The 17,052-nt window shown below is 51.2% G+C and overlaps 1 protein-coding gene across 1 annotated transcript; it reads left to right on the top strand.

The window, feature by feature from the left end:
* Nucleotides 1–133: 133 nt before the first annotated feature.
* Nucleotides 134–15,174, top strand: PLA2G6 (phospholipase A2 group VI; the record flags this gene model as incomplete). The annotated part of the gene is made up of 16 exons (XM_080358276.1): nucleotides 134–342; nucleotides 870–1,085; nucleotides 1,879–2,059; nucleotides 3,598–3,785; nucleotides 5,056–5,152; nucleotides 6,086–6,268; nucleotides 6,476–6,584; nucleotides 7,175–7,327; nucleotides 8,984–9,074; nucleotides 10,102–10,265; nucleotides 10,794–10,944; nucleotides 11,129–11,265; nucleotides 11,879–12,033; nucleotides 12,752–12,919; nucleotides 13,874–13,947; nucleotides 15,033–15,174. The coding sequence occupies 16 exons, from the start codon at nucleotides 134–136 to the stop codon at nucleotides 15,172–15,174; spliced, it is 2,418 nt and encodes an 805-aa protein (XP_080214402.1).
* Between the last annotated feature and the right edge of the window lie 1,878 nt (nucleotides 15,175–17,052).

The following is a 17,052-nucleotide window of genomic DNA, read 5'->3' as shown; positions in this document are numbered from 1 at the left end:
CCTCCTGGGCCGTGTCCCGCCCCAGCGGCTCTCCGCTCTCCCTTCTGGGCCCCGTGTCACTGAGTTCAGGGCTGGGCTTGTGACCAGTTTTCCCTCGGGACGAGCGGGAGAAGCCGCCTGAGGCTCCAGAACGATGCAGTTCTTCGGGCGGCTGGTGGACACCATCAGCAGCGTCACCCAGATCTTCACCAACCCCTACCGGGTGAAGGAGGTGTCGACTGCCGAGTACGCCGCTCACACCTGCCTGAGGGAGGAAGGCCGGGTGGTCCTGTACAGGAACAGCCTCGCCCGCTCCTGGGACTGCCTGCTGCTCAATCCCCAGAGCCCACAGGTGGCTTTCCGGTAAGTGACAGACCTTTAGCAATCACTGCTCAAGCGTGACACTAAAGACCTTAAATCTCTGATCTCAAGACTTCACAGATGTGGGTGTGGGCTGATGCATTCAGTCAGCAGGTGGGCTCATGAGGAGTGGGAGGCCCTTGTGTGTGCTGGTGGAGGAGTTTTGTCATCAGGACAGCTTGGGGGAACGGGACAGGACAGAGTCCAAACACTGTGAAAACAGCCAACTGTGAAATAGGTACTTGGGTCAGAACAGCTGAACAGCTGTGCACTTCTCCTTCTACCCATTGCTGCTATAGCATCTGGAGCAGGGGATGCTTCAGCCCAGAAGTTAATGTTCCTCAGGAACAGGAGGTGCTCTTGACTGACAATGTAGGCTCCCTTCTTCCCTTGGAACAACTATGATACCAGATGTGGAGGAATAGGAAAGTCCCCAGCAGGACTCTTTAGAGAAGAGCTGTTTCTGTCAGAGCATGGGATGGAGGTTGTTTCTTTCGGCAGGACCAACACTGCATTTGCCTTTATTCCAGGCTCTTCCAGCTCGACAATGAAGCAGATGCCCTGGCACGTTTTGAGCAGTATGCTGGGCAACTGCGCCCTTTCTACGAGAGCTCACGCCAGCCCTTGTTGCTGGAGGATCTCCAGCAGCTCAGCGACTGCTTCCGCAACCACCCCAGCTGGTCCTCAGCACACGTCGCAGTGGAGATTGGCCATCGGGAGAGCTTCCGGCACAACCATGTTCTCAGGCAAGGGGTGGAAGGGATCTCGAGTGGGCTTTGTGCTGGGGGTGAGCTCGAGAGGGCAGGGTAGGCTAGATTTGGGGGGAACAGCAGGGGCTGCTACTTGAGGGAGCTTAACACCTGATTACTGCAGAGTTTGAGTTTAAAAGTGGTGGCCTTGGTGTGTCTTGCCTGAATGACAGATGTGGTAGCAAAGGGGGTCCAATGGTTGCTGTATAAGCTTATTGGTGGGCTTTAAGCCTGCTGCTCTGGATGTTAGAGCCTGGAGCTGTGGTGTTTGAGCTGAAGTGTTTTGCCAGAGGTACTAGTTAGATTCTTAGAACCCTTCTGGAGCTGCTTTTTGGATGGAGTTGTGCCTGACTTTGTAAACCACAAGAGAGGAGGTACAGTAGGACTGTCTTTCTGGAAACTGCTTTGGGCCACAAGCCCTCGCTCTCTTTCTATGGACAAACTCATTGAGGATAGGGGAGACTAGTGAGGAGTTAGGGGACTGGGGGACTGATGGCAGTACCTCCACCAGGTTGCTGACTGTATCCTGTCTCCTGCCTTTCTTTGGGCAGGGGGAAGCTTCTCCCAGGTGGGGGGCAGAGGAAGGAGCAGCATGTCAGGGAGAGGGTCCATGGCCAAGCAGCTTGGTGGCCCTTTCCTGGCAAGAGGCTGGGCTTTCGTGAACCTTCTGGTTTGCACCAGCTGGGCCTGTCACAGACACAGGAGGTACCTTCCAGTTAGCTCGCAGGGCAGCTGTGCATCCTCATCTTCGCAGCCCTTCCTTGGCCTCATGCTGGCTCCTCTCTTGCAGCTGTGTGAACAGCACGGACAGCGAGGATGGCTGCACCCCGCTGCACCTGGCCTGCCGCAAGGGAGACATGGAGTGCCTGCTGGAGCTGCTGGAGTGCCACGCGCGGCTGGACATCACTGACAGGAATGGGGAGACGGTTTTCCACTATGCTGTGCGAGGGAATAACCCCCAGATCATCGAGGTGAGAGTGATTTCAAAGCTGGGGGTGGTGGCAGGACTGGAATAGGTCCTCTGTGTGCTGTAAGGAGGGAGACAGGAAAACAGCTGCAGACAGGGGAGGAGAAAGTCAGTTCCCTCTGCTGCAGCATCGAGTCAGTGCTTGAGGCTGGTTTCATCCTCTTTCTTCCCCCTTTACTGGTGCTGTTTCCCATAAGCAGGCTACATATTCCACCCTGCAGTGGAACAGGGATATTAAGCAAATTTCCTCAGAAAGTGTCCTTCATTGATTGACATTTGCATCAGGCCCTGTCCTGCCTTTCTGCAGGCCCTTGGCTGTCTCCTCTCCATCTCTTCTGGTTCTGGGCAGAGTGTTCCCGTGGGGGAGCATGTGTTTGGGCTGCTGTGGGGGAGTGTGTGTTGCCTGTAGACCAAAGGACAGACCTGAGCCGCCCTGATCTTTCCTGAGCTGCAGAACCTGTTGTTTGAACTGAGTGGCCTTGCACAGGGGACAGTGGTCAGAGCCTCAAGGCAGAGACAGTCTGAAGCCAGGGGCATTCTCGATTACTGAGAAGCGTGGGGCAGAGTGACCGGGTTTATAAGGGTGTGGGCAGCCCTTCTGCCTTGGTTCCTTGGGTCTATCAATTCACCAGCACCCGGTGCCAGTGCAAGATCATCTCTGCCCTACGGCTGCACTCCTAACATTTGCCCAATACCTGTTGACAGCCTGCCAGACTCTGCTGGGGTTTCCTAATTTGTGATGGGGGAGGGATGGTGATTTGGGCTTGCCATGCTATGGAGCAGGGCAGATAGGACCTTTGTATTAAAGATATCCTCTTCCTTTATTTTTCTGATGGCAGTAACTTGGCTTCTTGTTACAGAAATGCTTCCAGGTCTGATCTGTCTGTTTGTTTCTTTTCTCTCTCAATTCCCTGCTAAACCAGAGAAATGAAACTAAATTCCTGCTTCTCTTGTGTGCACCAGGGCTTGCAGGGTTTTGCCAGTACAGCAGTGGGATATTTTTGTGTAACAGACCAGTCAGCAGATAACAGTTCTAAAACTTAAGGGGAGAATAAAAAAATTCATTCAAATATACGTCCACGTGTATATTTTAAACAGAATCCTGTTTGTTTCTGACAGCAATGGTGGAGTTGCAGGGGAAGTTGAGCTGGCTGGCCATGGTAACTGATGGGGCCGCAGCAGGAGAGTACCAGTGGTTACTGTTTTCACTGCACTCGTTTGGTTGGGTTGGACTTGGCTCACGCAGTGGGAGACCCTGGGCGTCTACTGGGCTGTGTTGTTCAACGTGTTCCGAGCCCTTTGTGGCTGAGAGGTGTTGTGGAAGCACCTGGGTCAGAGGAAGGGGTGCAGAGAGCAGCGATCAGCCCTTTAGGGAGAGAAAACAAGGAATGCTTCCATAGCTACTGTGTTGGAAGCAGGTGTGGAGAAGACAGGCTGCAGCATTGTGAGGAGCCAAGTCCTCCAGAGTCTGTCCTCGGAGCTCAGGAAGAGAGACGGTGCTTTTCTGTGTCTGTCTATTTATCTATTGTCTCCTCTTCCCAGCTCCTGGGCAGAACCCCAACTACTGGCTTGGACCACCTGAGCCATGAAGGGCTGACCGCTCTGCATCTCGCCTGTCAGCTGGGCAAAGAGGACATGGTGCGCTCGCTGCTGAAATGCCGTGCCAGCTGCTGCGTTGTGGGGACACTGGGCTACCCCATCCACACAGCACTGAAGTTCTCCCAGAAGGGGTAAGGAACTGCTGGGGCTGCTGGAACATGGCTCTTCTGACAGTCTGGGGACCTGGCTGCTTGCTCAGGGTTGTCCAAAACTGGACCCCTTTCAGGGCAGTGCTCAGTAGGAAGGTATCCTGTGCTGTCCTCTGCTGCATCACCGAGTTTGCAAAAGAACAGAGAAGTGCTGGTGTGGAAAAGAAAAAAAAAATTCAGAAAAAAAAAGTTTTTCCCTGAATTTATATATTATTTGGTATCAGACGTCAGGAGAAAGACGCAGATTAGATTTTTTTTTTTTTTAAGGTTTGTGAAATATTTTTTTTCCTCAGAATGAGCTGTAAGAAGACGATTTAGTGATGCTTAAATAGTATTGCTAATCACTCTACCTCTGTCTTTGAGTGCTCTGATCCTAATAAGCTTTAATTTCAAAGCATTGTTATTTCTGTCTCCTGTGGGCCAAAGGTACTTTTGACTGTTAATAACGTACTCTGGAACTGAATGAAAAGAGACATGATGTTGACTCCCTGTATTGTTTTCCATGGAGAAATTTGATGCTCTTTGTATATGCTTTATAATACTTAATTTTTGTAGAGTGTCTGAGCTCTACAAATAGGGTTCTGAAGTCAGCACTAGCTGCTGCTAGCTGATTTTCCAGCATTTTGAAAAGTGCTTTCCAACATTAGAGACACATTCACAAGCCAAAAATGTTTTTAAGTCCCTTAGATTGCAGTGCTGATTGATCTTTTGTATATGGTTTATTTGATGGTGTTTCAGAGTGGAAAGCTACGCTTGTTTCCTAAGTCTACCTACCCACACCTTCTAGGGACTGGACACTGCTCTATTCACAATAGGTGTGATTTCTAACTCATAGGGAAGCACACAGCTTCTTAATTTCAGCAAGTATTTAATTATTTCAGTATTATCCCCATGTTTCCACAGAGAGAGAGGGAGAAGAGGAGAATTTGCCCTTGGGTCTTGAGAGTTTCCAGAAATGCCATACTCCTGTGCTGGAGAAGCACCCAGGTGTTGCTTTATGTCTTGACATTGGGGAGGGATTTTCCTGCTTCCTCTGAACACTGTGCTGCTTATTTGCTTCCTGTTGTGCCTTTCCTTTCTAAAACCAGCAAAACGAAACGGCCGTGGAGGAACCTGCAGGTGCTGCAGAGAGTCTGCTGCTGCTGAGGGGCTTCCTGACAGGCTCTCGGCAGGAGAGGCAGGTGCTGATGCGAGTGAAGGTCTCAAGTCAAGATGTCAGTCACCCATCCCTTCCCCTTGTTGTCTTTGCCAGGTGTGCCCAGGCCATCCTGGAGGCGGATGCTGGCCAGGTTCGCTCCAAGGACCCGCGCTATGAAGCCATCCCGCTGCACTGGGCGAAGAAGGCAGAGGTAAATTAAGCCCATCTGTGGTGATGGCCCGTGGTGCCATCCGGCATTTGTTTAATTCCTCTGCTGCTGACCTCTCCCTCTCCTGAGTGCATGTGCGGAGCCCTGGCAGGGTCAGAGCTCAGCCTGCAGCTCCGTGTTTGATTTGCTTTGCCACAGGGGACGGAGTAGTGGAGCCTTGCAGTGAAACAAGCTGGTGGGCTCATCTACAGTGTGTCACCTTTGGCTGTGAAACTGCCAGCTTGTCCCTTTTTCCTTTTTATTGGGGAAATGGGAGCACTATCACTGTGACCCCTTGGGGGAGCTCTCTTCTCGTTGGTGACAGTTTCATGGTAGAAAGCAGGTCGATGCCTTGAAAACCACAGGGAGAGTGTGAGGTGGGCACAGAGTGGTAGCATGTGGAGTGCGGTCCATGTTCTGTTGGGGATGGGTGGATCAGTGATGTGATAAGCCATGCTCGAGCACCTGAATGGTGCTTGTTGCAAGCAGAGGACATTCCTATGGCAGGACTGTTTTCCCTCCTGCAGTATCACATCTCTCTCAGAAATGTGGAGTTTCAGAGCAGACATAAATCTGCTTGGCTTATAAAGAGAAGATCAAAAAGCAAACTTTTTTCCCTCCAGTCTGCAAAGATTCTGGCCCAAGTGGGAGCTTTTTTTCTTCATTGCTCTCAGCCAGTTGCTATGCTTGCATATAAGTCCCAAAACACCCAGGAGATCTAGCCAGATTGTGAAACCACCAACTAGTTCTGTGGTAAAAGACAGAAAAACTCTGTTTCCAGTGCTTGGAACATCTGCCAGCCAGCTGCATCCAGGCTAAGGGTCCTGCCTCTTTCCCTGCTTTGCTTGCCACGAGGCCTGGGTTATTTGAGTGCCCAGACAGTTGTCACGATCGCTTTCTCTCTTCTTGACCTGGCATGTGCACGCTTGGGCACAGATGATGCGGCTGCTGCTTGAGTACGGTTCCGAGGTGAATGTGACCAGCCGGACGGCGGACATGGCTCTGCACATCGCAGTCAATAGGGGACGCTTTGACTGTGCCATGGTACTGCTGACACACGGCGCCAACACCAATGCCAGGGGTCAGGATGGCAACACACCGCTGCACCTGGCCATGAAGGTGAGTTTTCTGCAGAGACTGCTGGGAAGCAGAGAAGGACTTCATGAAGGGCTGAGACAGGGACAAACTTCTCTGAAATTCTGACTGTGTCTTTCATGGGGTGATCCCTTGTGAGTGCTTTGGCTACTGAAAAGGGGAAGGAGGTAACGAGAAATGATGTAGCCAAGGGGAGCCTGAGTATTGACTGATCTTCCTCTTGTCCCCTAGCATGACAACTTGGATATGATCAAAGCCATCGTTGTGTTTGGAGGAGATGTTGAGATCCCCAATGATTTCGGGGAGACGCCAGGGCTGTTGGCAGCCAGGAGCAGCAAAGGTGAGGGAGCATGTCAGCAGCCTTACGGGGTGAACTAGCATCCCATCTCCTCTTGGTGGCTAAACCAGTGTCTTGGGGAGAGGTAAAAACACACTGAGCATGAGTGATGCTTCTCCAACATGCTTTCCCAGCTTCTAGTCGCTCACAGGGTAGGCACTACCTGAGCTAGTGGCATAGGCTTTTTGTTAATAGCCCTTGATGAACTTCTCTTTTGTGAGACAGAGATCCAAGAGGAAAAGCTGGCACGCACTCACCCTCTTTCAAGGCGCGGTGTCGGGCACTGGAGGCTCACAACAGGATGTCACAGTGCTGCTGAACTGCCCAGGCGTAAGCAGGCATGGGCAGTTTTTCAGTGGCAAGAAGTGTGTGGCACACACCCTTAAATCTGCACAGCCTTGGGTAGCCCTGCTGTGCACAAGTCCTGCTGCCTGGTGTTCAGGGAGAGGTACTCGGAACACGCTTCCCCCTTCCCTGGGTGATCCCAGAGGTTTTGTGAGGATCAGAGCTGCTATGAATTTGACAGACCCCCACCAGGTGTGTGCGTGCACTGATTCCCTTTCTGATCTGTGACTCCCCCTTCGTCACCTAAGGTGCAAACCGGAAAGTGCTCTTAGACCTGCTGCAAACTGTAGGGACCGAACGCTGCCACCCACCCCATCCCGACTCCCCAAGCCTGGCACCATCTGCCTCCTCCTCCTTCCTGGAAGGCCAACCTTCCTCACGGAGCAGCTTCAACAGCTTAGGTAAAGCCTCCCCTGGACCTCCCTTGCTCTGCTTCCTTCTTGCTTCACAGTGCTGCCTCAGATCTCTTCTTCAGATGGGCTGTGCTCTGGGAACTGTCTCCTGGCTCTCCGTTTCTGGTGACTCTGTCCTCATTCGGGTGCTGCAGGATTCTGTCTCTTTTCTCTGTTTTTCCTGTGTGTGTACTCTAAACTCTTGTCCTCTAAATTTCTGGTTTTTAGACCTGTCACAACGCAGCTCTGTAGAAAGGAAAGGGAGGACTGATTTTCTTGCCCCGCTGGTAGAGGTGTAGCACTTAGTTGCCTGTATGCACTTTATCCACTGGGACATGTACAGAAAGGGAGGTACTTGCTGGTCTGCCCTGAAGACCTCCCAATATCATGCTGGGCACAGGAAAATTAGAAATGTCGCTTGTTCAGGTCCTGGAGGCCAGCAGCTGGGAGAGGGAAGGGATGAGGCCCCAGGATAAGTGACCCTGGTCACAGAGTTTATGTTATGCATGGGAAAAGCCTATTTTATGACATGATTGTGTTGTAGCTTGTGCCCTGTACTGCCCAGGCTGTGTGAATAAGCACGTGGTCTATTTTAGGTGCTGGGCTTCTTTCCTTCAGGGAGCTCTGGAGCTTGGGCAGAGGCAGCATCAGGGGTTCTGGTAGTGGGCAGTGGGGTGAGTTGGCTTGGAGGGAGGCTCTGACCCTTGTGGGTGGGCTGTGTAGTCACTTGTGGTCCACTTCCCCTCTCAGGTTGGTGGTTTTCTTTGCAAAGGTTAGAGGACAACCCCCCAGGCCCTGGAGTGTGTCTGTGTCACCACAAGTCTCACAGGCTGGTGATGCCAGGACTTTCTTCTCACCATGGCCTTGTGAAGGTGATGCTCCCAGGCTCACCTCTCATGCAGTGACAGAGCAAGGCCCCTTTTTGTCATGGGTTCTGGCCCTTGAAGAAACTCCTCACCACATTCATCGTCATCCACAGCCACTTTCTGGCCTGAGTGCTGGCAGGAATATTTAACTTCTCTCCTCCTGTTCTTTCTTTTTTTGGTTTCACAGACTGGCTTCTCGCATAGGCTGGATTGGTGCCCCGCACCCAGGGTGGCCTGGGTGTATGTCGGCTGAGGGGTAATGACAAGCCTCCCTGTCCCAACAGCTCTCCTGCCAAGGTTTCCTCGCAGGAGTAGATTTAGGTTTTATCTGATGGCTTGCAGTAAACTGCATAGTGGGCACGCTTCTAGGCTCTGCCTTCACTCTCACCTGCTGTGCTCGTCATTTGCTTCTACAAATCCTTCATCTTTGCCAGTGCCTCTCCAGCTGCCTGCTCTAAAGGATGTTGGGGTTTCACCTCCTTGGTGTGGAGTTTAATCTGTCGAGGGGTTACCTGGTGGCTATGGGTAGGATGGCTTGTGTCTCCTGCAGGGAGTTGTATTCTATTAGGGAGTTGTGTGATCTGTATGTGCTTATGGTGAAAATGATTTACCACTGGGGTGGGAGGTTTGGGTAGCCTGATCAGGCTTTCTGGGAGAAGAGAGAAAGTAGAAAGGATAATTGAAGTTTTTCTAATTAAGTGTAATTTGGCTGACTTCTGTCTCTGAGATGTGTGTCAGAGGGTTCAGGTGGCAAAGGGGCCTCTAATTGTTTTCCTTTTGCATGTTTATGGCCTTCCAGGGTACAAGGACCTTCTGTATGTTTCCACAACACTTGGACAGTTTCTGAAGGCACCAGATGTTGTGGACTCACCCAGTGAGGGCAGAAGAAAGTAAGTGATGAACAGCTTCTGTCCAGGCTCCTCTGCATCTTGAAGGTGAAATCCATGTGTGTGAATTCTCCCCACCTACACCTGTGGATGTGGCATCCTGAGAGCTGACATTATTTAGTGTCTGTTAATGTTGCTGTTTTTGGCAGAACCTTGTGCCTGTTCTTGCCTGCAGCCCCGGAGCTGCAGTGGAGCCTGAGCTCAGCAGTTGAAACCCCTGCTCTGTCCCTCCCCTCTGCCACTGGGCACCAAATGCTGTTTTGGCTTCGTGATTTCCCCACCTCCATGTGCTGCCCGGACCCTCACCCAGCCCCTTGGCCAGACTCTGCGCTGCCTGGGCAGAGCCTGCCCCTCATCCTGCATGGAGCGGAGGGAGGGCTGGCACTGAAGTGCTGTGAGCAGGAACTTGGGGCTGTCTGCTTTTCACTTTTGACACAATACCCATTACCGTATAGTAAGGGACTTGGATGTGTTTTCATCTTGTGAATGCTCTTTTTAGCAGGGACAATAGGACAAGGGTTTGTGGTTTTAAACTAAAGGAGAGGAGATTCAGGCTGGACATGATTAAGAAATTTTTTACAATGAGGGTGGTAAAACAGGCCCAGGTTGCCCAGACAGGTGGTAGATGCCCCATCCCTGGAGACATTCAAGGCCAGGATGGACGGGGCTCTGAGCAACCTGATCTAGTTGAAGATGTCCCTGCTCATTGCAGGGGGTTGGACTAGATGAGCTTTGAAGGTCCCTTCCAACCTAAACTATTCTATGACCCTGTGTCTCTCTGTTGTGGAGGTTAGAGATGGCTAAAAGAGCAAGTGGTGTTGCACCATCTCTAACAAGACTTATCTAGCTGTGTCCAGTCTTATTTGCATCTGAGGAAGCACCACTGGATATTTTTGCTCGCTGATTACACTGCCCACAGCAGTGTTCTTGTTACTGGCATAGTTTCCCATGCCCATGGCCATGTTCCCACGCTGTGCTGTGGTTTGTAAGCTGTCCCACAGCTCCCAGTCATCCCTGTCTGTCTCTCCAGTCAGGACCGCCTCCTGTGTCTGGATGGAGGGGGCATCCGTGGCCTGGTGCTCATCCAGCTCCTCCTGGCTATCGAGAAGGCTGCAGGCCGTCCCATTCGTGAGATTTTTGACTGGATCGCGGGAACCAGCACTGGAGGGATCTTGGCCTTGGCTATTGTACATGGTGAGAACAGTGCAAATTATGGGCCCCTTGTCGCTTGTGTGGGCCCGAGTGCTCCTCTGTTGGGAGTGGATGTGGGGTGGGAGCTGCCTCTCTAAGTCCCAACTGAGATTTGTTGTCCCTGCCAACGGAAGGAAGGAATGTTTGTTAGTGAAGGAAAGCATAGACCTGGCTTTGCCCTCACTTCTCGCATCAGCTGGCCTTGAGCAGCTTTCTGGGGTCTGGCAAGCGCGTGGTGGCAGAGTGCAATGTTCTGTTTTTCCTACTGTTGCCACGGGGGTTTTACAGCAACGTGATGGACGCTTTGTGGTAGTGGGAAATGATGGCCCAGGCTTGCTCTTCCTCTTTAATCCTTCCCAGTCATGCGGCTGAGTTCTGAGCAGATGGCAGGCAGCTTGGGAAGGGGATGAGACTGGGAGTCATGCCTCCTATCTCCTGCTGGTCCTGGGAAGTCCCAGCTCTGATGTGCTCTTTGTTCTGCCTGCCCTTCCTCCTGCCCCCTGCTCCTGCCGACGCTGTTGCCTGTCTCAGGGAAGTCCATGGACTACATGCGCTGCCTGTACTTCCGCATGAAGGACATGGTGTTCCGGGGGTCTCGGCCCTATGAGTCGGAGCCCCTGGACGAATTCTTGAAGAAGGAATTTGGGGAAAACACCAAAATGACAGATGTCCAAAAACCCAAGTAAGTCCTGCCTGGGGCTGTGCTGGTTGATGATCTCCTGAGTGTACTCTGGACCTCTCACAGCAGAGATGCTCAGCCTCTCCTTAGAGCAGATCTGGAGGAATGTGATGTGTAGACTGTTGAAGCCATAAGTACATTTTTTTTTTTCCATTTTACTCTTATTCTGTCATGTCCTCTCCCTCAGGGTTATGGTGACAGGGACGCTCTGCGATCGGCAGCCAGCTGAACTCCACCTTTTCCGAAATTACCCCGTACCAGAGACAAAAACCTCCACTGAATACAAGACAAGTGCAACTTTCAAACCGCTCACTCAGCCAGAAGGTAAATGCTGGCACACAGCAGTTGGCAGGGGAGGGGGTTGTCCCTCAGAGACAGGAGTCTTCTTGTTCCTGCTCCCATTGCTCTGAAATTTGAAGTGTCCCAGCAGTGTCTCACCCCTGATTTTGACTTGTAGCTTGGTCCTAGTGATGGTTCCCTTCTCTCCTCTCTCCATCTCCCTTGGCTTCTCTTGTACCAGGAACAACGGCTGGCTAGCGAGGTCCATGAGGAAGAGGTGAGCTAGAGGAGTCCTGCCTACAGTGAGGCCTCTCAGGAGCAGATTCACATGGAAAAGCTGTGGAACTGAAGCACACAGCCACCTCCGGCTTGCTTCTTTCTTTGTCCAGCAAACATAACTAGTTCACTGTCAAAATAGCAGCAATGAAGCTGGTAGAGGGTGAATTTGACCCAGGATACGTAGCAAGTGCTAAGAACATCTTCTAAAGCCCCCCAAAATAATCCATGCATCCAAGCAGAGACCCTACTGTTAGGAGAAAGACACAACTCTCTAGGGCAGGATCTTCTGGGAGTGTAAGCCCTCCTGCTTTGTATTGGCGAAGGCTTCTTGCACATGGGGAAGTTGCTGTAAGAGGCTGTATGTTTTCTTTCCCTGCAGACCAGCTCGTGTGGCGCGCTGCCCGCTGCAGCGGCGCGGCTCCCACGTATTTCCGGCCGATAGGCCGCTTTCTGGATGGGGGGCTGCTGGCCAACAACCCAACCCTTGATGCCATGGCAGAAATCCACGAGTACAACAAGACGCTGATCAAGAAGGTGAGGGAAATCCTGGTCCTGACTGATAACTGGGGCTTTATTGGGTCCACTGAGCCTCCCTTGGAGGGGAGGAGGGTTTGGGAATGGACCTCTCTCTAGTGGATAAACAAATTAGCAGCACAGCAGCCTAGAAGGGGACATATCGAGAGGAATGTCTTGGGAATGGTGTTTGAGAGGTGACATTCCTCTTCTGACAAGGATGTGAGGCTGCCCCATCAGCCTGTCCTTGCTACTTGGAACAAGGATGATTCAGCTGATGGTTCTGATGGTTGTGTGTGGCCCTTGATGCAGCTTTGCAGGGCCTTCTTCTGCCCAAAAGTAGATGGAGAAGACAACAGCAGGGGCACTCTGCAAGGCTGAAGAGTGAATGGTGTGGGGTGGCACATTCCTCAGAAAGATGACTGACTACTGGCAGTTACTGCACCCTGTAGCCGAAATGGAAGGTGTGTTGCCAGAATAAGTTGGACTGTTTCATAGTTGTGTGGTCCCAGGACTCATCTTCGCGGTGATCCCCTGGGTTTGGGTATAGCCAGGGTTGTAAGGGACAGAACAGTGCAACTGTTGAACTCGTGGATTATACCTGTCTCACCAGGCGGGAAGAATGGGAGAGGGAAAAGGCCTTTTGCCTTGGCTTTCAGAGCTTCCCCAAGGCTGCTGTTAAAGGCATGTTCCACCTTAACTGTTGGCCCTTGCAGGCAAATCTTCTGTTTGTCCACAGGGTCAGAAGCAGAAAGTGCGAAAATTGGGGTTGGTGGTCTCCCTGGGGACAGGGAAGCCTCCGCAGGTCCCGGTGAGCTCTGTGGATGTTTTCCGCCCCTCCAACCCTTGGGAGCTGGCGAAGACCGTCTTTGGGGCCAGGGAGCTCGGCAAGATGGTGGTGGATTGCGTGAGTACTGGGAGAGGGGATGGGGAAGATACTTGAGGCTGCTTGCAGCGGGAGAGTGAAGGTTTCCAGTCTTCAGCTTCTTCCTTTTGGAAGAAAATTGTATTTTCTTGGAACTGCTCTGACCATGGCCAGTTCAAAGAATGGACATAGTGGGTAACCTAAGAATTGTGGGAGCACAGCAGGTCTGAAGCCATGTCTGCCTGTTTGGGGTTTTGAGTGCCAAAGGAGGTTCTTACAGCTGAAAGGAACTGAGGAGAGGATGGTGGTCAGTGACCCTCAGGTGTGAGTTTGTGAAACTCAGTATCTTTCCAGGGAGTGTTGATTATCATCAGAGCAACCTAGACCGAAAGAAAAAATCATGCCTTGGGAAACAGCAGTTTTCTTTAGCAAAGTTTTGTTATCCCCACTGGGGAAATTAGTAAATGCTAGAGAAGTGGGAGGATCACTAATAAAAAGCAGTAGTTCAGAGCTGTGGTTAGGAGCGTGTTATGAAGATAGATTCTTGCATGCTTCAGAAGGAAGCTTGTTAAATGTTGTATGGGAAAACACCCCAAATGAATGAAAGCCAGAAAGATCAGAACTGAGGTTCAGACTGTAATCTTAATTCTGTCACTTTATCTTCTTATAGCTTCCCAAAGTCAGAAAAATACCCAGAGGGGTCCTTGCGCTTCCTCTGTCTTATTTCAGGGATAGCCCAGAAGTCTGCAGTGATCACAGGCTCTACTGACAAAGACAAAGACACCCCACTCTTGGTGGGGAACGTTGCCATCCAGTATAACACTTGCTCCTGGTTTTCCCTCTCCCTCTGTGTCTTCTGCAAGTTGGACTTGGTGCCAGGGGAGCCTCTTGCGGGCATGGGGAGGGCAGTGTGGTGGGCACGAGGAAAGTGGTGTGACAGCCACAGGGAGAGCGGTGTGACAGTCTGGCTTTAACCATGGGCTGTTTCCCCTGCAGTGCACTGACGCAGATGGCCCAGCTGTGGATCGTGCCAGGGCCTGGTGCGAGATGACGGATGTCCCATATTTCCGGTAGGAGCTTCCTTTCCGCTCTCTGCACAGACCTATTTTTAGCTCTCTCGCTTCAGACCTGGCTGTGGCATGCGTCATCCCAAATCGTGTCCCTTCCAGTGGCATTCCTGCCCAGAGCTGTCCCCCTGCCCCCTCTCCTTGTGCCTCAGTGACACACGGAGGATGCGAGGGCCCACGGTGTGAGCTGATGCGCTAAGCACACCATGCCTGGGGTTGATAAATGGGGGCTTGGGGGATAGTGTCTAACATGGTCCTTGGGGGATGTGCAGCCCACCCTGTTCCACCACACACAACCTGTTTTGGGACTGGTGAGGTGCTGAACTGTGGCTCAGCCTTGAGTCTGGTTGAGCCTTGAAGGAGACAGAAGGTCCCTGCTCTGCCAGCTGGCTGGATAGGGGGAAGCGAGCGTCCGGGACAGTGGGAGCCACTTCACACAAGTCTTGTGCTTTGCAGGCTCATTGTCTCCTCACATTCACATCTGTGTTAAATGTTCTTGACCCTAGGTTTCCCATAGCATAGTCTCAGATATCTGTGCTTAAAAAAAAAAAAATTAAAATATAAAATAAAAAATAAATTGAAAAGTACAGCAAAGAAACAGTCCAGACTGGGTGCCTCTCAAAGCAAAGGACCCTAAGACAAAAGAGGCTTGGGCTTTTAAACCCTCACAATCTACGCACCCACTCTTCACAGGTCCTTCATGTGCTGTCCATGTGCCTTTTGGTCCAACATTAATTCTGGTTCTAGGGGCTTCTTTATTTCATATTGGATTCTCTTTCTCTGTCCTCCAGGCAGCTTTTTTACTGTTCTTGTCTTGATGGTTTGCAGCCCCTGCTGAAAATGTTTCCTCTCTATTTCCTGATACTTGTCTTCAAGGTGCCCCCCATCACCAAGAAATAGGTCCACAATATGCAGCCTGGAATTCCAGCGAGCCTGGCCACTCGTGCTGTTTGGCTACTCATGCTAAAATAGGTTATTCAAACAAAGGAATACAGCTGAAAGAACAGAATAGAATTTACAAGTTAATTTGATTGAACTTATTGTGCAACATCTGTGCTTAGCTGGTGATGCTGTCTTGCCGTCTGCAGGCTCAGCCCTCAGCTGCACACGGAGGTGATGTTGGACGAGGTGAACGACACGGTGCTGGTCAATGCTCTCTGGGACACCCAGCTTTACATCTACCAGCAGCGGGAGCAGTTTCAGCAGCTGGTGCAACATCTCTGCCGATGACTGACCTGGAGGTTCCCGTTCTGCATCTGCATGGCAAGGAGCAGCAGACACTGAAATGGCTCCGATTTGCCCTTGAATCAAGATGTTGAGGTGGGGGAGGGACTACTACTAATAATACTGAGGAATTAGTGATATTTAGTAGACAACAGTGCACATACACATGTATTCCTGGACACATACACATATTCCCAGACAGCTGTGAAATGCTGACAACTACCTTCCTACTGTAGCTCCATCTGCTGCTCTGCCCGTTTTGCTGCCTTGCTCTCTGACTTGTACGGTCCTTCCCAGAAGGCAGAGCCCCAACCTCCCTGTCTTGAGCTGGAGTCTGTCTGCTGCCTGTGCAGCACCTCCACTGACACAGCACCATGCACCTTCCGGCATCACAGAATGGGCCAAGGCCAGATAAAGCTGCAGGGATTACTTGGCCCACTGGGGCCAATGTGTTTTGGAGTGCATAGTGTGAGGAAAAGAGATGATTCTTCCCTCGACACGCCTGGTTTGAAGTAGGGCAGAAGTGCTGTAGCTTTGTGTAGTAGATACGCTGCAGAATGTTGAGACTGGTCTTGGGAGAAGGGGGAGCCTTTTCTGAGCCAGTTGTTTTCTGTAGCACCTTCTGCTTTCCCTTCCAAGATGGACTGGAACCACAGGTACTGACTGTGCCCAGGGTGGCGGCAAACTACCCCAGAGACTGTTTCGTGCCACCTGACTTGCTGAGCTAGTCTTTGCTCAAGGGCTGAGATACAAAAGTCTGACTTTACTCTCAGCAAGCCCAAGATGAGGGGCAACAGCCTTGGCTTGGTAGAGAAATTGTTTTTCTTTATTCTTGACAGGGAATTGAAATTCTCTAAGATCGGTTCCCACCAAAGAAGTTGACCTTGTGACAACTTGGGTTCACTTTTTTTTGCTGCTGGAAATCCCATTGTGACTGCTAGACTAGTCAGTGTTTCTGCAGTAAATTTTGTTTATTTATAAATAATTTATGTACCTATTTGGAGGCATTTTGAGGAGTAACCTAAAAAACTGGATTCTTAATAATTTGCTTTTGACTGGAGGGACCGGTGTTGTGAACAGTGCTTCTACGCAAAACTAACATGACCTGAAATAAAGAGAGGATTTGTTTTGGTTCCACTGTTGTGCAGTCCATGGTTGTCTTGGCTCTCTCTCCATCCTGAATGGTCCCAGAGGGGTTCTTGCAGCCTCTTAATTTCTTACAGGTAGAAAATCAGGCATTGGGCTTCTTGAGATGCAGGATTATACCCTTTGTGTGGGCTGAAGAGGTGAATGGCCTGTCCTTGCCGCCAGCCCTGGGGACACATGTATGGTGCGAGTGGCTGGACGTCCCACGAAGCACAGCGTTGCAGCCAGGGGAGAGGCTTTGGACGAGCTCCCATATGAGAATCCTCTTGGAGCTGTGGCTGAGCCTAGAAGGAGGAACACTGAAATCCCCTGGGATACAAATGACTGCAGGTGGGGCTTTAGTTTTGGTATCACCAGGTGGTTCCTGGACAAGGTAACTGCAGCAAACCTCCTGGACCAGGTGCTCACTGATCCCGAGGGACAGCACTGGCAGGAGTGTGGGTGCTGAGTCACAAACAGGGCTAAAAACTGATTATCTGCCTTCTGATCTTCAGTTTCACAAATGAGATTGTGGAATTAAGAGGCTTTTAATATGGGATAAAGGTTTTCTTTTACCTGCTTATCAAAGGGGTTTACCTTCCAATGGAAAAACAAAACCCCACACCTTGGGATGGAGAAAACATGAGCTCCTTACTGCTTTTTGTCCCTGCCTTGCGCTCCCCGGGTGTCCCGGAGTGATGCTGCTGGGGCCCCTGCACACAGGCTGGGAGAGCAGGAGGGTTCGGGCACCGCCAGCGG

Source organism: Nesoenas mayeri (assembly GCF_963082525.1).
Source record: "Nesoenas mayeri genome assembly, chromosome: 1".
Taxonomy (NCBI): Eukaryota; Metazoa; Chordata; class Aves; order Columbiformes; family Columbidae; genus Nesoenas; species Nesoenas mayeri.
This window is presented reverse-complemented; position numbering and strand designations above follow the sequence as displayed.